Source organism: Sturnira hondurensis, unplaced genomic scaffold, assembly GCF_014824575.4.
Source record: "Sturnira hondurensis isolate 20B ecotype Veracruz unplaced genomic scaffold, ASM1482457v3 Scaffold0024822, whole genome shotgun sequence".
Classification (NCBI taxonomy): domain Eukaryota; kingdom Metazoa; phylum Chordata; class Mammalia; order Chiroptera; family Phyllostomidae; genus Sturnira; species Sturnira hondurensis.
Window position 1 is genome coordinate 5,272,168 of NW_028097453.1, and position 20,930 is coordinate 5,293,097.

Consider the following 20,930-nt stretch of genomic DNA (forward strand, 5'->3'; position numbering starts at 1 on the left):
TTCAGGTGTTGGTACATTTGGAGATGTTCCAGAGGCTTCTTATTCTATCCTCATTTTTTAAAATTATTTTTCTTCTTGCTATTCTGATTAAATGCTTTTTTCTTCCTTATGTTTCAAATCATTGATTTGACTCTCAGTTTCATCCCCTCCACTGTTGTGTCCCTGTAGATGTTTCTTTATTTCACTTAATGTAAACTTCATTGCAGCCTGGGTCTTTCTTATGCTATTGCCATACTCAGTGATTTCTTTGAGCATCCTGATAACCAATGCTTTTAACTACGCAACTGATAGGTTGGTTATCTCCACTTTGTTTAATTCGTTTTTCGGAGTTTTGTTCTGCTCTTCAGTTTGGCCGTATTTCTTTGTCTCCTCAATTTGGCAGCCTCCCTGTGTTTGTTTCTGTGTATTAGGTAGAGCTGCTTTGAGTCCCTGTCTCAATAGTGTGGCCTGTTGTAGAAGGCACTTATAAATTGTGTGGCACAGAGCCTTAGGTGATCACTAGGGCAGGGCAACCCGTATCACCCACTTTGTGGTTCTGTTGTGGGTTGGGGGAGCTCCAAGAAGAGACAGTGCTGCTGCCTAGCTTCTGGAGTTTTGCCCAGGAGAAAGCCATCTCCTGGCATTTGCCCTGTTTCTGGTCACTTCACTTTCTTCCTGTATACCACCTGTGCCCTTCCAGCTGTTGCTCTGGTGCTAATCCCAGAGTGGGTAGAACTGTACAAGTCCTAAGTCAAAGCGAGTGCTTTAAGAGGGATCCCTGATAATCCTGCAGTTTCTTCCACTGCCCCAGTCCCCACTAGCTTTTACAGCCAGAAGTTACGGGGTTTTATCTTCCTGGGACTGGCACTCTAGGCTGCTGGGCGGTCTGTTTGGGGGCTTGGATCCCTTGCTCCCGAGGTATCCACCACACAGGAATATGGGACCACCCATTCTGCCACTTGGCTGTGCCACTCCTGGGGCTCTGGGCTTCTCCATGTCTCTACCCCTCTTACCCATCTGGATGAATGTGGCTTCTTTATATCTTTGGTTGTTGTACTTCCATACAGCTCAATTTTCTGACAGTTCTGGGTGATATTTGTTTTGTAGTCTAGTTGTAATTTTTTCTGTAGTTGTGCAAGGTGCAAAAGTGTGTTTGCCTATGCCTCCATCTTGACCAGAAGTCCTTTAGCAAATTTCAAGTGTATAACACAGTATAAATAATTACAGTCACCATGCTGTACATTAGATCTCCAGAATTTATTCATCCTGCATAATGAAAGCTTTGTACCCTCAGACCAACATCTCCCCATTTTCCCCCTCCCCCATGCCCCCGGCAACCACCATTCTATGCTCTGCTTCTATGAGTGCAATATTTTTAGAATCCGCGTATAAGTGAGGTCCTGGAGAATTTGTCTTCCTGTGTCTGGCATATGTCACCTAGCATAACGTCCTCCAGGTTGATTCATGTTGAAAATGGTAGAATACCCTTTGTTTCATTGCTGAATAGCACTCCATTGTGAATATATTCTACATTTTCTTTATCTGTTCACCCATAAACAGACACGTAGGTTGTTAACCGACCTTGTCTATTATGAACAGTGAACAGGGGGGGTGCAGATATCTCTTCCAGATACTGACTTCATTTCCTTTGGCTACATACCCAGAAGTGATACTCTTTGATTTTTAATTTTTAATTTTTTAGGAGCTTCCATTCTGTTTTCTATAATGGCCAGACCAATTTACATTGTCACCAACAGTGAACAAGGCTTCCCTTTTCTCCCCATTCTCACCAACACTTGTTGTGTTTGTCAGCTGTTATAATAGATGTGAGATGCTTTCTCATGGTTTTAATTTGCATTTCCCTAATGACTCGCGAGGTTGCGCATCTTTTCATATACTTATTGGCCACTTGTATGGAATGTCAGTCAGGTCCTTTGCCCATTTTTTAAAAACAAGTAATTTGGTTTCTTATATATCTGGGGCAGTAACTCCTTATCAGATACATAGTTTGCAAATATTTTCTTCCATTTTGGAGACTGTCTTTTCACTCTGCTGATTATTCCTTTTACTGTGCACAAGTGTTTTGGTGTGATGCAAGCTCACTTGTCTATTTTTTGCTTTTGCTGTCTGTGCATTTAGGGGTCAAAAAATTATTGCCCAAATTGATGTTGGGAAGCTTTTCCCTTCATCTTCTTCTATCAGCTTTACAGTTTCAGGTCTTACATTGAAATCCTTACCACATTTTGAGTCGACATTTAAATACGGTGTGAAATGAGGGTCCAACTTCATTCTTTTGCATGTAGCTATGCCTTTTTCGCAACAACTGTTATTAAAGCAACTGTCTTTTCCCCATTTTATGGCCTTGGAACTCATATCAGAGATCCATCGATGTAAATGTGTAGATTTATTTCTGGGCTCTGTACTCTTCCATTTGTGTATATGTCTATTTTTATGGTAGTACCATTCTATTTTGATTACTACAGTTCTATAATATCTTTTAAAATCAGTAAGTGTGATACCTCCACCTTTGTTCTTGCTTAAAATTGCTTTAGCTGTTCAAAGTCTTTCCTGGTTCTCTGTGACTTTTATGACTGTTTTTCCTAGTTCTGTTTAAAAAGAAGCCATTAGAACTTTGGTAGGGATTGCAATCTAATGACTGTAGATTTCTTTGGGTCCTGTGGGCATGACATTTTGACAATATTAATTATTCCAACAGAGGCTATCTTTCCATTTATTTGTGTCTTCTTCTATAAGACCCAACTTCTATTTCTTTCATCTATATTTATAGTTTCCAGTATACAGATTGTTTACCTCCTTGTTTAAGTTCCTAGGTATTTTCTTCTTTTGGATGCTATTGTAAATAGCATTGTTTCTTAATTTCTTTCCCTAATAGTTCATTGTTGGTGTGTAGGAATGTGAGTGAGTTTTTTTGTATACTGATTTTGTAGCCTACCATTTCACTGAAATCTTTTATTATAATAGTTTTAACAGTTTTTGGTGGAGTCTTTTGGGATTTCTACATTTCTACATTTTGGGATTTCATGTCATCTGCAAACTGATGATTTTACTCCTTTTTTGTCTAATTTAGATGCCTTTATTTCTTTTTCTGACTAATCACTCTGGTTAGGACTTCCAGTACTGTACTGAATAGAGGTGGTAAGAATGGGCACCTTTGTCCCTGATCTTAGAGGAAAAGCTTTTCACTGCTAAAAATGATGTTAGCTGTGGGCTTGTCTTACATCCATGTGCTTTTAGCTTAGGAAAATTCCACTTGATATTTTCAGCCAAAACACAAAGTGAGCAGTCACAATTTACAGTAATTCAACACAGTATAAAAAACACATCACTGTATGCTTTATACATCTGTGCATATATCCTGCCTAAGAGGATTGCATTCAGAAAAACAGGTGTGCTGTTCTTTCTGTGTGATTCAAGAAATAGTCAAGGGCATTTTTGATCCCAGGCATTTCTTTGGCTAACCCGTTCCTCAGACCTGAGCACCCACATGAGACCCAAATGCCTGCGCTGTCTTTATGAGGCTAACACCTCTCTCTGCTGCTGCAGGGACAGATGCAGTGGCCTCTCTAAACCCCTGCCTGGCTTTTGTTTCCTAGAGAGAGATTTTCAAGTCAACATTACAGCCACCAGCACATTTGCCGAAGGGAAACCCTTAGACCTGACGTGCCTGATAGTGGGCAGTGGCCAGGACCCACAGCTTCAGGGCGTTTGGTTCTTCAATGGTGTCGAAATGGCCCACATTGATGCTGGCGGAGTTCTGCATCTGAAGACAGACTACAAAGAGAGAGCAAGTCAAGGACAACTCCAGATCTCAAAATTAAGCCCCAAGGCTTTCTCTCTCAAGATCTTCGCTGCAGGGCCAGAAGATGAAGGCACCTACAGCTGTGTGGTGGTAGAGATGGCCAGGGCTCAGAGGGGCTCCTGGCAAGTGCTCCAGAGAAAGCAGTCACCAGACAGTCGCGTGCACCTCAGGAAGCCAGCAGGTAGGTGAAGTTGGGACCAGACACAGTGTGGCTGCTTTCAGACCCTCTCCTTGTCTAGCACAGGGTGCCTGGGGGACACAGTGGAGGTCTCCTAAAGAGTCAGGTGTCAGTCGGGTCACTTTGAGGGGAGGTAAAGGAAAGCACCTGAACTAGCCAAAGACCTGAGTCCTATGCTTGAGCCATTAAATGGGTCATGACCATGGATACACCACTTTATGTCTCTAAACCTGAGCTTCCTCAAATGTAAAATGGTGACCCACAATTAGATTGTCCTTAAGTCCTTTCTTGCTGTCTTAGATTCTTTTATTGTATTTGCCATGAGCTCTCATTTTTATACGTTGGGTTTTTCTTCAAGCAGAGAACACCTGGGTGAATGAAGTCCTGTCTTCTTTAGTTGTGTGTGTCATGTGAGTAAAGCTAAAAGAGAAAAGCTCCATTATGCTCTCTTCCTGGGGCATAGACACCCACATTACTGCCCCACGCTCTTCTGACGTCTTTCAGGGGCCCTTTATCAACCGTCTATTATCTTCCCCTGACATAGGGACGGACGCTAAGTCTTAATTCTGCATCAAAGCATGGCACAGAGCAAGGAATGAAGAGGGAGATGAGAGAGGACAGGCTCCGTTCCCTGTCTTTTGCTGTGATGGGGTGAGATGCCTGTCCAATGGGTCCTAGTATCTGTAGGCATGGGACTGGACAGGCTGTTCAGCTGTCATTTAGTTTATGAAGGTTGGGTGACCTAAAATATGTTTGAATAGTCAGAGCTTTCTGCGTGGAGAGAAAACAGACACGTATACAACTAATGTAGTGGCCTCTTGGTGTCTGCAGGCAGGTGGTTCCAGGGTCCCCATGGATACCACAGCCCACGGGTGCTCAAGCCCCTTATATAAAATGGCATAGTGTTCACACGTAACCTATGCATGTCCTCTTGGCTACTTAAACTCACTTCTAGATTACTTAGAATACCTGACACAGTGTAAACATCATGTAAGTGGATGTTATACTGTACTGTTTACGGGGTAATGACAAGGAAAGAAGTCTGCACGTGTTCAGGACAGATGCACCTGTCTTAGGCCTAATTGCATAGTATGGGTCAGTGGCAACATAACCTTGCATGCGTGATATTTCCGACCCACGGCTGGTTGAGTCTGCAGATGAAGAACCAGTGGCTATGGGGGTTGGTTGTGTGAATCTCTGGGCTGAGTGTTAAATTCAAAGTTCTCGAAAGATTTAATTTGCCCCAGAGCAAAAACAAACACAAACTGAAACTAAAGATATCCGTGCTGTACTTGCTCCCTGGAGGCATCTCCAAAGACAGACACATTTCCCTTTCACACTTTTCTTCATCTCCCCATTTGCTACTAGGGGAGGAGACACAGAAGCCTTGGCCTGGAGTGCACGCCGGGAAGTATGTGGGTGTTAGTTTTCACACCCAGCATTTGGTCTGTCTAGGAATCAGGGAGAATTGTGTAGGCGGCTTAGATATTTACACAGAACTGAATCTCTGCTTTGTGCATCTCCGTCTCCCTCAACATACCTGTGACCTTTTCTCAACCCACTATGTGGGGTTTGTACCAAAGGGACCCGCAGGTGTGCTTCATGGCGCACAGACCCCAAGCCAGCGTCAGGGTGCCATGACGGATGACAGGTTTACTCGGGGTCTTGTTCAGGGCATTCAGTTTTGAAAGTCAAACCATTATTTGAAGTATGAGCAATTTTATCATCCTATGGATATTTTAAAAAAGGGGGGGCTCACTGTCCCCGTGAATGTAACCTGCCCACACTCGGTATTCACCAGGAGGCAGTAATGACCACAATGAACTAAAAAAACCTCATTTAAAAAAATTGCTGTTAGCCTTGGCTGGTGTAGCTCTTTGGATTGAGTGATGGCCTGCGAACCAAAGGGTCGCTGGTTCAATTCCCAGCCAGGGCACATGCCTGGGCTGCAGGCAGGGTCCTCAGTGAGGGTGTGTGGGAGGCAACCACACACTGATGTTTCTCTGCCTCTCTTTTTCCCTCTTTCCCTTCCCCTCTCTAAAAATAAATAAATAAAGATCTTTAAAAAAATAAAATAAAAATAATTGGTGTTAGTTGAAAGTAATTATTATGGTTATATTAGAGTAGTGAAATGATAAAAATTTTCTTCCTAATTTCTTTTTCTTAAAGATTTTTTATTTATTTATCTTTAGAGGGGGAAGGGAAGGAGAGAGGGAGAGAAATATCAATGTATGGTTGCCCCCCGTGCATTCCCTGCTGGGAACTGGCCTGCAACCCAGGCATGTGCCCTGACTGGGAATCGAACCACGATCCTTTGGTTCACAGGCCTGCACTCAGTCCACTGAGCTACACCAGTCAGGGCCCTCATTTTGAAACTTTAGTTACGCATCTATTTTTAACTTGAAAAAATACGTACATATTCTACAAATATGTATGTATATGTGATATATTTGTAGACATTAAACTTCATTCTGCCTTTGTAACTTATACACATACATAATTAAAACAGCAGAAGACTGAACTCCTGCCACAACAGGGGAGAACAATTTGCAAACTCAATTAGATCCTCCTCAGATTTCCAACACCAGCTCTATTTTCTATTTCTCTTTTGGCTTTGAACTACCACTGTTTTCTCTAAGTGCCTATTCTAACATATAATGCCAATGCTCACAGCTAACCTTTGCAGGCAGTTTCCCTTGCCAGCCAGCCTAAGCCCCCTGCGTGTGCATTCGCTTACTGCTCTCAACACTGTGATAAGGGGGGTGCTATTATTACCCCTATATTTACAGGAAAGAAAAGTGAGGCTCACAGAGATCAGCGAAGTTGCCCAAGATTGTTCTGACTCCAGGGACCTTGGCCTTAAGCGTGAGGCGGGGCTGCCCCCCGGGCACAAGCTTTGAGGCGTCTTTGCGTTGCCCACGAAGCACCCAGGGCAAGGCTTCGCCAAGGAAGTGCTTGTGGAGTGAATGTCTGCCTTTCTGCACAGCTTGAATTTCCCCATCTGGGAACCCAATTTATATGTATAGTTTAGATAAAAGAAGGACCTCCCTTCAAACTATATGTATATAATTTGAAAAAGAACTATATCTGTATATATGCACATATGTGTTTTCCCCCAAGTAATTGTTTTTAATGGTAGTGCTGTGACCAGGAATCCTATTAACAACGCTCCTTCGCTGTTGAAAACACGTGCTAATTAGGGAAGGAAAGTAGGGAGAGGAGGGTCATTTTGAATTGTGAAAGTCTGAACTCCAAAAAAGGAAAATTTAAATAAACATGGCTTCATTACTCTCAGGGTCACACACCCACCCTAGTTAATCTAACACAGTATTGACAGATGTTTTCCCAACTAGAGGTCCTTCAGGAAGGGATGATTTAACCCATTGCTAAAAATGAGATAAGTCACACATTGTTTAGGTATAAACAGACTCTCCAGATATTCTTCCTGCTGTCCGGTTTGCACGGTTCCGGAGTCTCGCAAGTCTTTTTGCTGAAGTGCTATAGGAGTAAACGGCCTGATCGGATTTGTCACCCGCCAGTCAGGTCCTAGTTAGTGAGAAATCATTGCGCTTTAGAAATGTTTTCCTTTACTTAAAATAATTTGTTCTACTAACCTGCAATCCACAGCAAGAAGTGTGGTCTTGTCCACCCAGAACGAGCAGCAAACTGTGTGGGAAGGAGAGGCCCTGACGTTCCTCTGCAAGGCAGACGGAGCTGCAAGCCCCCTGTCTGTGGACTGGTGGCACTTCCCGCGGAACCAGGCACAGCCCGAGTTCGTGGCTGCCATGGATCAGGCTGGCACAGTGCGACGGGGTGCCTCCTATGGCGAACCCAGTAACCACAGCCACCCAAGGCTGGAGAAAATGGACTGGGCCACCTTCCAGCTGGAGATCTCCTCCACCAGCATCGGTGACAGCGGCGCCTACCAGTGCAGAGTGTCTGAGAGGACCGGGGCCCAAGGTGGAGGGCTGAGCTGGGCTCAGAAGGTGTCCGTCACCGTGAAACCCCTAGGTAAGTGTCACAGAAATCCGTTTCTGAACTTGCGTACCACCAGTGCCTTCCTTCTGCTGCTGAGGGGTGCCGTGGAGTTTGATGGTGTCTCATCCTGAATCCCCTACTTATGGTGTATGTACCCTCGGACACAGAGCACAGTCCCTGGGCACTACGTCTGCCAATTATCTCTGAGGGAAAACTCATCTTTATAAAGGTCATTGATAGGGTGCAACTTGTGAGTTGTCATTCAAGGTTAAAAACGAAGAGATGCGCCAAGGGGAGCTGAGCCCCACACACTCAGGCTTTTGACAGCAGCAGCCCTGGGATGAGTCTCTCAGCCGTGTGCAGAAGAACAAACGTACTGAACCCATGACGGCGGGGACAGTGCGGGAAGGAGGCCGGCCACCGGGCTGGTGGAGCACTCCACCCACTCAGTGGCAGTCTAAGTAGCAGCCTGGACAGACAAACACTGCCTGTTTGTTGTCACGGCTGAGAACTCTCTGAGAGGAGGGTCAGCTTAGGAGAACTGAGGTCAGAATTCAAGACAGACTGTGCTGTGACTCCACTTCTATCCCTAAACCCCTGATACTCCCAATGGCTGAATGACGTCTCGACGCCTATTTTCCTAGCCAGTACCTTACTTTGATTTGATCGACATCTTACAAATTGCATTTCACATTTCTGCCCACAGCCTCAAGTTTACAAGTTAATTTGATGAGCCGTCAGCCACAAGTGAAATTAACCAGCACCTTGAACCTGTCCTGCGTAGTGGGTGTTGGCTATTCTGGCCTCCAGGTGCCACTCACCGTGACGTGGCAGTTTCGGCCAGCCGGGTCTCAGGTCTTCCACCAGCTAGTCCGAGTCACCCATCAAGGCGCTATCGAATGGAGAGACTTCCCGTCCCAGTCCCAAAAGAAGATTAAGGTGTCACAGTCTTCATTTCACTCTCAACTCCTAATCTATGATGCCACCAAGGAAGAGGAGGGGGTGTATCAGTGTAAGGTGGATGTTTATGATAGAAATTCCCTGCACTCAAACGGCCCCGCCCGGGCTTCCGCTCTGTCTCACCCACTCAGCATAGTCATCACTTTACCAGGTAATCGCCGCTCACAATTAATCCCTGCTTTTAAAAAAATATGACTCCCATTTGGGGTAGGTTATAAAATTGCAGCGTGAAATACCTTCTCCTTGTGTTTGTACGGCAGAAGTCAGCACCATATACGCCTGTAAGTGATATCCAGGCTAACACTATGTTGCCATGCACAGAATGACCATACTGACTGTTAAAGCATTAAAATAGCAGGGTGAGGCATCGTCTCAGACCATTCACCGCCCCTGCTTACCAGTCATGAAATGCTCGGGCTGTCTCCCCTAGTGTTACGGAAAATGTCAACTTCACTGGAATATATTTATCCACTCATTTTAATGTGTTGATGTGGGAGAGAGAATATACGGTTATAGGAAATGCAATTTACCTTGTCGATTGGTAATAGCATGGAGAGGTTAGAAGTAAGACAACCCAGGCAGGCAGTTTTGCTGAGTCAAATATCTTCTTTCAAGATTTTCATTCTCTTAGGACAGAATGTTCAAGAGCCTTGGAAGTTATTTATTATAGATCTGACTAGCAGCATGGCTTTGGATAGGTCACTTAATCTGTCCCAGCCTAGCTACCTCACCTATAAATTGCTTGCGTGCAGTTTAAAGGTGGTGACATCGACAGGGTGCCTAGCACAGTGCCCACCACACCAAGCAGACACTCTAACTGTGTGGGAAGAGGTGGCTGTCATTATCGCGTCTGCTGCTGAGCAATGTTTCCGTGGTAGTAACGATCCCCTTATTGATTAACTCATGCCTGAGTTGGCTTGTCCTTTCTTTGGACTTTGAAATTGTTTGGCCCAATCTTTTCTTCTGGAAACTTCTTTTTTCCTTGACCTCATGATACAAGACTTTCTTGGTTTCCACCCTAGTACTCCAACTGCTTTTTCTGTTTTCGTTTTGCAGACATCTTCCCCTCCACTGATTCATTCCTTTGAGTTTCACCCTCAGCTTCCTCCCTCCTCATTCTATCCGTCTACTGAAGTGGGCTTGTTCCCGCCCATGGGTCCAGCCCGTGTACCGACAACTCCCAAACCCATTATCCTGAAGGACTTTTCTTCTCATCTCCAGACACATCTGTGAAGCTGCCTCAATATGTCAAAACCTACATGTGTCATTGTTATCCCTCCAAAGCTCCTCCTCTTACCTTGTTCCCTATGTCCCCACCATCCACAGTGACCCAACTGGGAAACCTGAGTCACCTGCAACTCCCCCACGCCCACCTCGTATCCAAACTCCCATAGTACATCCTGTGAAGTCTTTTATAATTCAGTACATTTATATCTTTCCAGCATCGTCTCCTTCCATATTCCATCTTGAATTTGAACTCCAGCCACATTGAATTACTTGCAGTTCCTCAAATACTCTGTGTTCTCTCTGTCTTTCAAAGTCTCTGTTCAAGTTCTTTCTTTTGTGTGGAATTTCCTCAACCCTTCTTTAGCAGACTAATTTCTACTAACCCTTAAGACTTAGCTTAGAGAAATCTCCTCCAGGAAGCCTTCCTCACCCCCATATTTGGTTTAGGCGGTCCTGGTGTGTGTTTTGATAGTCACTTCTGCGTACCTCTGTCCCAGCTGGGTGACACGATCCTGTCATCTCTGAGCCTTGGTCCCTGTACCTAGTCTGTTCTTCTAGACTGTGAACCCAAAAAGGGAACTATCTACAGAGCCTGGAATAGCCTAGCGCGGAACATTGCACATGCTTCATAAATTCTCAGTGAAGGAAGATTCACATCAATAAGCAGTTATAAAAGTAGAATCAACGATGTCAACAAGAAGTTGGAATAAGCTTTGGAAGCCATGCTTTGTCATTCTTCTTTCTGACAGAGCAGAGAAGCTTCGGGGTTATGGGAGAGTTGACTCCACGTGGATACAATATTCCCACAGTCAAGTGGCTGCAAAGAGACATACGATTTTTGGGGGTCACTCAGTGGGTTTAGTGTTTGAGTCATGCAAGTTTCATAGCCCCCATCCAACTTCCTCTTATTCACCCATGTTCAAAGGCACAGACAACTAGACTGGCCAGTTGACAATCCAGTACTCTGGTTAGAGAACACGTGGGCAAAGAACTTTCTCTCCATGTGAGATATAAAATGCTAAGAGGGGAGGTGTCTGTGCTGAAGTGGTTCAGAGGCGGGATGAGCAGTCAGTGGGGCTGCTGGAGCAGGAATTCACACATCTGCTGGATGTGGGAGGTATTGCTCTACTTGACCTCTAGTGACCGTTCTACCTTGAAATCCTGTTTTCTCACAAAAGTACCTGTTTCCATTCCTTTAATTTAGAGAGCAAGCTAAAAGTGAACTCAAGCAGTCAAGTCCAAGAGCTCTCCATCAACTCCAACACGGCCATAGAATGTAGGATCTTGTCCCAGACCCCTGGAAACCTTCCGTTAGCTGTCATTTGGTACTTCTCTTCCATTTCTCCTAATGCATCTTGGCTGACGATCCTGGAGATGGACCAAACCAATGTCGTAAAATATGGGGATGAATTTCACAGCCCACGGAGAAAACAAAAATTCCACACCGAGAAAGTTTCTCGAGACATGTTTCAGCTGCACATTCTGAATGTGGAAGACAGCGATCAGGGCACGTACCGCTGCGCTGTGCAGGAGTGGCTCGTGTCTGCAGATGGTGCACGGTACCGACTCGGAGAAGAGACGTCAGGTCTGACAGAATTGAAACTCAGGCCCACAGGTAAACCGCATGTGTCTTTCTGTAGGAGTGCCACCTCTCTTGAGCAGCTGTTCTTTAGAGGGATTATGTGAAGGTAAAAATATGACCTGGACTGCTAGGAATAGTGTCCCCTTCACAATGACCTAGAGGTCCACCAGAGGTGGGGGTGGGGCATTTAAAGTGAATCAGTCTGAGGTTTCAAGCAGCTGGGGGTGGGGAACCAAGATTCCTTTGCTTGTTTGCTGATCAGCCTGGCAGCCGGGTCCGTGCAGGTACCCAGGGTATCGTATCCTCAGATCTCTGTGACAAGCTGTGTCACTCTGGTGGGGCTCTATCGTAATTTGGCAGAGAAAGAGTAATGCGAAGCATATTTCTCCCACTGTGAACAGAAACCGTACAGCTCAACAGGGATGTGTGCAGAAATTGCTTTTCAACATTTGGCTGCCTAAACAGAAGGCAAATAAGAGTGTTAACCATTAGAATGGCTGATGGAGGGAATCTCCTCTTCCTCGGGAGACCTTTAAAAATGTGACAGACCTTCCACCCTCTTGCACTGGTCTGAGTGTGCTGCGGTCTAAGAGTGGGCAGGGTTAGATCTCTCAGCCTTAGGTCACCTCCACTGTTGATCAAAATTAGATGAATGTCGCCCTGGCTGGTGTGGCTCAGTGGATTGAGTGCCGGCCTGTGAAACAAAGGGTCACAGGTTCAATTCCCAGTCAGGGCACATGCCTGGGTTATGAGCCAGGTCCCCAGTAGGGGGCATGTGAGAGGCAACCACCCATTGATGTTACTACTCACCATTTCTTTCTCCCTCCCTTCCCCTCTCTCTAAAAATAAGTAAATGAAATCTTTAGAAAAACTTTAGATGAATGTCATGGCTAAGGTTCGGGAACTGGATGGGATCCAACAGCACAATGCAAATAAGTTCATCTAGTTTGGCGCTCGAAATTCTATTTTCAACATAACATCAAAAAGAAGATTATAATGAGTATTGCTGCATGGCAGGCCATTGGGAATAGTCAGATACAAGGCACAGTGCTTGCCTGAAGGAGCTCACAGTCTGTTGTTGGGCAGCGGGGAGCCCCCCGGGCTCCCCTTCTCTGTGTTCCTCAGACCCCTCTTCCTCTCCTGCTAAATGTGGTGTTCCTCAGGGACAGATCCAGGGCCCAATTTTCTTCTTCTCCGCTCTCTGTGGAACTTCTCCAACACAGCCTTGACTTTAGCTGCCACCTTCCACGAAACGGCTGCAGGTCTTTATTCTCACCCCCTACTCCAACCGCCCGTCGGGCGTTCCTGCTCGGATGCCTGGGCATCCCTCACACTCAGCGTGTCCCAAATTACATCAGGCCTGTCTGCCATCCCATGAGACGCATGCCCACTTCTGCATTCTCCATCTGTGTGGCTGGCATTCCTTCCTCCAAGTTGTCTAAGCCAAATTGCGACAGTGTATGCACACCCCTTCGAGGAGGCAGCTCCTTCTGAGCTCAAACCAGAGCTTCCCATTCAAAGTTACGGGCTCCGTGTCCAGCCTTTTAGTATCTCGAGAAATGCCTAGAACATGGTTTTGTGGGTGTGTGCATGTGACATTGCTTATTTTGAGAAAGTTCACAATGAATTCAAATTCCTTTAAAATCCTGAGGTGTCAAATAAAATGTATTTGGATGTGGCTGCTGGAGGTAAGGAGTAAGTTAAGGAAGGGGCCCCAGGGTAAGATACTGAGAAACGCTGATCAGAATTGTAGGAGGGCTTTTTTCTCCGGAATCAAAAGAGAAGCCTTCAAGAAGAAAACGACTCCAGTGACCAAAACACCACAGAGGGGGCAGAAAACAATGGAGGGTTTCTTGGGCCCGGAAAACGGGCCCTTACTGTGGGCCTTGGCCAGAGTGTGGTAGTGGGATTGGAAGGTCAATTGCAGTAGCACCGGGAGAAATTTGTGGACAGGAAGCAGGGAAATAGCAGTTTATCCCGTAAGCTGATGTGTCACAAGCTTGGCGGTCAAGGGAAGGAGGGAGTAAAGATAGTAACTGGGAAAAAAATCCAGGATCAAAGTCGTTCTTTTAACAACAGATTATCAATGTTTTTGTAGTAGAGTTGGAAATTCAGTGCACACTATAATTTCTTTATTTTGTTGCTAGTCTGGCTTTCATTCCAAGTCCTTACCTGCTGGTTAGCAGAGAAAATAATTCAGTAAATGTCAAAATCTGCTTAAAATTTAGTCTAATTCAATGATTTAAATGGTCTCCTTGAGTGGAAGTCTAACACTTGCGTTAAAAAGTTCACTCTCTCGCATGGCCTTCTCTTTCCCTGTGTCTACACCGGAGATGATATCCTGGTGGTTTGCTGAGAATGAGGGGTATGGTAGAATATCTGACTCCAGGGATGGGCAGGGGGCTGGATGTTCTGGGAGGCAGAAGAGAGAGGTGACCAGAGAGAGGGGAAGGAGGCAGGCAGAGCACCCACCGAAGCTGGGTAGCTTTCAGTGGCAGGTCCAGAGACAAGAGGCGGGGCTAAAGGACAGAAATGGCTGCTTTGATTCATAGCTGAGAATGTTCTAGCAAATAAGAAGGACAGGGCATCAAAGAAAAGTGTTAAAGATGAAGGACCTGATATCTAAAGACTATAAGATGGCATCTTCTCAAGGAGAACTGAGTTTTTCAGAGAAGGTGTCTAGTCTAGAAGTCTGGGTTCTCCTCTGACTCAATGCCATTTCACTTCCCAGGAAGTAAGGTCCATGTCTCTAAAGTGTACTGGACAGAAAATGCAACTGAGCATGCAGAGGTGGCCGTCCACTGCAGCCTGGAGAGCTCAGGCGACTCAGCCTCCCTGTTCTCCGTGATGTGGTACCGGACCGGAGAACATTCTGGAAGCGAACTGCTGGTGCATCTGCAGCATGATGGCTTGCTGGAGTATGGCAAAGAGGGGCTCAGGAGGCGCCTGCAGTGTTACCGTGCGTCCCCTACCGACTTCGTCCTGAAGTTTCATCAAGTGGAGATGGAGGATGCGGGAACGTACTGGTGCAGGGCGGCAGAGTGGAAGCTCCTTGGCACCCCCAGCAAGTGGGTCACCCAAGCATCAGACGAGTCGCAGCGTGTGGTGCTCACAGTGCTGCCTTCAGGTAACCAGGGGTTATCCTGCCGTGGCTCATGGCCAGGCGAATCTTTGTCTCCCCTCTTAAGCTTCCTCTCCCAGCTATGGTTTGCTCCTTCCGTGGGCTGAAACCCACGTCAGACTCCCAAACAGAATGACTTTGCCTTTTCCCTTGACGGTAACCTAGTTGGACAGACACGGTCTAGATGAGGTTTTAGCCCAGACATGGAAATGTCAGAGGACTCCACCCCCGATTCCAAACAAAAAAGCCCTCCGTGTTATATCCCTTTAAGTAACCTAAGAGTGTCTGAAGCAGACACCCTTGGGTCTTGGCTGATCTTGAATCTCAGAGTGCTGATGTGCAGTGGCAATAGGGATGAGAGAGGGACATGGTGACTTTATGTTTCATCTGGCTGAACCAATGTCAGCTACACCTCAATGCTCCCTGGGTCAAAAACAAAACAAAACAAACAGGAAAAACCTTTCTCGATAAACAAAGGACAGGCTCCTTATCTCTCTGTGTGGACAGCCAACTACTGCACTTTCATAATGATGCTCATTTGGTGCGCCTCTGCTAATTGTACCTTGAAAGGCGTCAATGGAGGAAGTGCACCTGGTGGAACTTGTTTACAGAAGGCCATTGGCCAAAGGGTGACCTTTCTCTGTATGGGAAGGTCCTCTGTTCAGCTGAGCACGCCGACTCAGGAGGGATGTGGAGTGAGATTTTGGAGAAGAAGAGGGCACCCTTCCAGCCAGAGCAGTGCCAAGCATATCATAGGCATTTATTAAGCATTTGTTAATGAAAGCAAAAATGTCTCCAGCCAGACCAGTAAGTCTTCCCTGGCGGTCGATGAGCTGGCACAGGTTGCAGCCAGCTCACTCCCCGAGCCACTTCTGCCTGGTGGGGTTTAAGGAGAAGGGGAGAGGTGAGCAACGAGTGAAACTTATGGTGGGAAGGGGTCACCGAGAGGCGGTGGTGTGGTCCTGGTTCCCTTCACCAGAGAGGGCACAAAGGGTCAGTAATGATAGCATTCTTAGGACAGCAGCTAGCTTTGGTGACACTCCTTAGGAGGGAGTGAGGGCCGTGGAAAACGTCTGGAAGCTTCCCAGCTACCCCAGCAAGGCTTCCAGAGTAGAAGTCAAAATTATCTGGTTTGCTGTCTGGGGGTGCCATCATCCTCTTCCCCCATCCACTCTTCAGTGAATTTTCCTCCCAAGTCTCCAAGCAGAGTTTTCCTTCCAATCAGTTTTCTTCCATCCCAGGAATTATGGGAGCCCATTCCATATACCTTTTCCCACCAGAATCCCTGGGCTCTGCAGAACCAGCACTGTTTGCAGTAGAACAAATAGATAACAACTCTAAGAAGTATATATTCTGTAATTAAAAAGCACATCTCTTTGTGGGATCCTTGGAAAAGCAAGTGTGAAGTTTTAAACAGATGGACCCTTGAAAGAAATTGGATTCTTCACAATTGAAGAAGTTTGCAAGCCTGCGTCATGGTTTTCTTTGCAAATACAGTTAGAGGGTACCCCATCCCACCTTTGTAGCCCAGCATCTGGCTTCCCGTGCCTGGATGGTTCTTCTGGGGGTGGGGAGGCAGTGTAGGGAGAAGAAAAAGGCCAGGGTGAGGAATCGGGCAAACCCAGCCTCAGACTGTAGCTCTACCGCCTGCCTGCTTGCTACAAAATCAAAGCATTGAGCACGGTCCCTGGATATTGTAAGTGCTCAAAACAAACGCTAACTCTTTTCTCCCGTGCCTCCATACGTGCCACACACACACGGAAATGCCCGTGCATATATGTCCACTGATGTAGCAAAATATGGTAATTTATTCAATAAAGCAGTAGATGAGGTTCTGAGGACATGAAAACATGCATTGCAGAATCTATCCCCACAGGGCCCAGAGTCTGGTGGGGGAAGTGAAGTCCAACGTGCTAAGTGCCACCAAAGAAATAGTCTCAGTACACTATGACAGGAGCAGAGGCAGAGCTGGGGGGAAGGACTGGGCGAGGAGGGATCTGGGAAGGTTCCCCCAACTATGGGCCTGAAAAAGGGAAGAAAGCCATTTTATGAAAAGGAGAGGGTGTGCAAGATGATCATAGAAACTACGGTAGGATGGCAAGAGGTGAGGTTAGCGAGCGGGGCAGGTACCGGTACAAGACGTGTCTTGCGTATGAAGCTGAAGCCAGTGCACTTTATCGGAGAGGTTATGGAGTGCCGCTGAACACCCTCAAGCAGGCGAGGGACAGCCTCGGACTTGCTCTCTAGAAAGCTCCCCTCTAGGATCAGTGTTAACAGTGAGAAGAGAGGCAGACACAGAGCAGGGCAAACCATTTCGAAGTGACTGCAGAACTCAGGTGAGACAAGATGAAGACCTGAATTAAGGCAAGCGCCCATGAGGGCTGAGAGTAGAATAGGCATGTGGGAGGAGGAGGTGTACCCTTAAAGGTTTAAGGGACTGATTAGATGTATGTGGCTTGGGGTGGGGTGAGTGAGCAAAGGGAAGACTCAAGGGTGAACATCAAGTTTCTGGCAAAGGTAGATAGTGGAATGTTCACTAAACGAGAGAAAAATCTGAAGGGGAAGACTAGTTCAAGTCTGAATAAGTTAGGCTGGACTTGAGTCTGGAGGACCTGTGAGTTACCCAGGAACACCTCTCCAGTAGACACCGGAGCTTCAAAATGAGATCCTCGCCAGAGCTGTAGATTAAAAGTCAACAGCTTATAGCCAATAAGGATGCCCAGAGATGGAACTCGGAGATCCCTCACCATTTACTGATTAGGGAAGTGCAGAGGAGGAGCCTGGGAAGGAGCATGGGGGACTAGAAGAGAGGTAAGAGGAGAACCAAGGTTTTGGGACAGCGCAGAAACCAAAGGCGGGTGGGGGGGGAACGTCAAGAGGGACGGGAGAGCCAACAGACCACAACTATTGCAAAGAGGCCAATGAAAATAAGAGTGGAGCAACAGCCACTGGATTTAGCAATACAGAGAGAAATAGCAGAAAAGCAAAGAGAGAAGTCAGGCTGCGTGAGAGAGTGGGCACAGCAAATACAGGCTATGCTTGCAAGACTGTTGATGTAAAGGGAAATAGGAACCCCCATCACGCACGGCAAGAGGTGTCAGTGAAGTTTGCTTTGTTCTGTTTTTGTCTGGAGACCGTGGGAACTTGAACACGTGTGTGTTCTAGAGGGGAAGAGCCCACGGAGAGAAGAGGGAGAGTAGAAGAGAGCAGACACGAGTGACGGGCCAGCACCCTGCGTGAACACACGCCACCTCTTGACTGGAGTGCCCCTCAGGGCCGCCTTTCCCTGGCTAGCACGTGCTAACCCTTTACCTACCAACTTGACTGACACTTTCTGAGTTTTCCTGCCTGACTGCCTTGGTCATTACACCTGTTTAACATCCGTCAGCGCCATAGATGCTGAGAAGGCAGAGACTCTGAGGGTCTCGTCCCCAGGATTAGCACTGTGCCTGGAACATAGACACTGGAACACCCTCTGGGTCACAGTGCAACTGTGCTCCTGACAAGGACAAGAGCCTTAAGCCAAAGGGCAGATCAAATATAATGTACTACCAATTCTCACTTCTCAGATGGTTTTCCACCACCCCTACTTGGCAACTGCACATTCAGTTAGTTTGGGACTAGGTCACAGAACCGTGGAGCCTGTGGTTTAAGTGAAGGTAGGGAAGTTAAGAGGCATGTCCCTGGGGGAATAGGCCTTGCATTTTCTTCTCCGTCTTACTTCCTTAGCTCTGGCTAAGCCAAGGCAGGGGCTCCAGCCGCCTGAGTCTTTTAGCCTCACCCTCAGACCCCAGACATAAATGTCTTCTTCTAGAAAATTCTCTGTGATTGATAGGCAAGGCTACAGGGCTTTGGGGAGGCTGGATTATTTGTTGTAGTATGGCGTTTGTTACTATTTCCCAGCTTTTGTTTGGGAAACTTGAGTAGATCTAGTTGAAGGGTATATCCTCAAAGGAGATATGTGACCCCCACACTGAAGGTTCTGGAGAGACCATGCCACGTATCCATGCTCCCCCAGTGTCCCCAGGAAGGCCTGACCAGAGCGCTCAGCAAATACTTGTTGAAAGAATGAGCGAGCCAGCCTTATGATGGGTTGGAACAGGATGCTATCAGGGGTTCACTTATTGGAGGATGTGCTTGTATCAGCTTGCCTGACACTACTTTTATTTTTTGGGCAAGAGCCAACTCTCCCACATGGCTGAAGTCAGTTGCCCAAGTTTTAGTTGGGGTGGGGGAAGAGCTGGCAGCCTCCTGACTGTCCCATACCTTTCTTCTTCCAAGGCCACATCAGAAAGGAATGTTCCTCGTCATGCATTTGGCTGTGGGTGGCAGCCTGTTATGGACTAAACCTCATGATGAAGTGTTCTCATTGCACTTTTGGCTCAGTCTTGCAGGCCTTGCACTTTGCACCTTGGGCACTTACTCGGATTAATTCAGAATGCCAAACCTTAATGGTTTTGAATGTAGTAATTCTAACCCAGGTATGGGTGAGAGGCAGATGGTGGGAAAGGGTGGTTTTGGGGTCCCAGGGGAAGCCAAACCTGGTGGTGGAGCTGATGGCTGCTGGCTGTGGGCCCGTTCAGTGGCACCGTGAGGAATGTCCTTTGATGGCAGTCCACTCTAAGTGGGCAGCCGCCTCCCCTCTAAGATGGTCACCCCCCTGGCAGTCCCTTCCCACTGAGGGTGAGCACCCCAGTGGTAGAAAGGCAAGTACCAGAGTTCTGCTCACCCTCTATGTGCCAGTCCCATCCCCCCATCACCACACCCCCATCCTAGCAATGGTGGTTCATGGGTTCTGTGGACTCCCACCTCCCAATTCTCTGCCCCCCATGAGTAGAAAAAGGAAGCCAGAGTCTCCTGGGGAACCATGGGGCTCTCAGCTGAATGTCCCCCAGTCTTGGGGACAGAGGGCTCAGAGATTTAAGAAAGAGTCTTGGCCCACAGAAGAACACAACCCAGCCTGTGGCCCCTGAGAGGAGCCAGCAAGTTCAGCCCTGTTTTCTCTCTGGTCTTTCAGGAGAAAGTTGCCTATGATTTTCCTGACTTTCCCAGTAGCATTCTAGCTAATATTTATTCTTTGCTGACTCAACGAATGTGCTAGGCACTATGTTAAGTGCTTTATTATGCATTATCTCATCATGGCTTTAGAAATTATTGTCCCCACATGACTGATGAGGAAACTAATAATTAGAGGGGTTAAGTAACTTGTCCAGTGTCAGACATGGTAAATGGAAGAGGCAAGATTTGAACCCAGCTCTCCAGGATGGAGGAGGTACTCAATAACTAGTCCACACATGAATAGTGTGAAGTACCCTTAGCCTCATGTTCTTCCACTCCATTCTTTTTCAGCATCCCTGTCTGTATCTCCTTCTTCACCACACGCCTTCAAATTCAGATAAGACATGGGAGAATTACTCTAGTCAAGCAGGGCCTTAGAAGGGTTAGGTAGGATGGAGAGGAGGGATAATAAAGGACTCAAAGTCTAGCCTTCCCATTGCCCGCCCTTCCAAAATCAAGCACCCAATTTGAGATGGAGTGTATGAATGAGACCAGAGGAAACCCAGACAACAAGGCCCTGCAGCTCCTTGCCAGCCTGTTCAGAGCTGCCGTGTCCAGGGATGATTTCACCCTGCGCAGAAGATGGCAGCCACACCCTTGGGTTCCTGGGTGTGGAATTCACTCTCATGACCAGTTCGTCTCTCAGTCTCCATGGATGACCTATGGACAAAGTGCTGCACAGAATAAAAAGATGAGCCCTGGCTGGTGTAGCTCAGTGGATTGTGCGTGGGCCTGCGAACCACACAATCGCGGTTCGATTCCCAGTCAGGGCACATGCCTGGGTTGCAGGCCAGTTCCCAGCAGGGGACTCAGAGAGGCAACCATACATTGATATTTTTCTCCCTCTCTCCTTCCCTTCCCTTCTAAGATAAATAAATAAAATCTTTAAAAAAAAAGATGCATGAGACATAGGCCCTGTCCCCTGGGAGTTCCCAGTGCAGGAGCTGGACCAGTGTCTAGTTACTTGAGTTCCCATAAAGACATTCTTCAGGGTGCCATATATATCAGCCATACCGAAAATGGAACC

General features: G+C 46.8%; 1 protein-coding gene across 1 annotated transcript in view; it reads left to right on the top strand.

Annotated features, from left to right (window-relative positions):
• Positions 1-20,930, top strand: part of CD101 (CD101 molecule) — a 36,277-nt gene that overhangs the window by 12,198 nt on the left and 3,149 nt on the right. Inside the window, exons 4-8 of the mRNA XM_037038891.1 lie at positions 3,594-3,980; positions 7,605-7,988; positions 8,662-9,066; positions 11,347-11,757; positions 14,456-14,851. Coding sequence (XP_036894786.1) covers positions 3,594-3,980; positions 7,605-7,988; positions 8,662-9,066; positions 11,347-11,757; positions 14,456-14,851 — 1,983 coding nt within the window. The remainder of the gene's footprint in view (positions 1-3,593; positions 3,981-7,604; positions 7,989-8,661; positions 9,067-11,346; positions 11,758-14,455; positions 14,852-20,930) is intronic.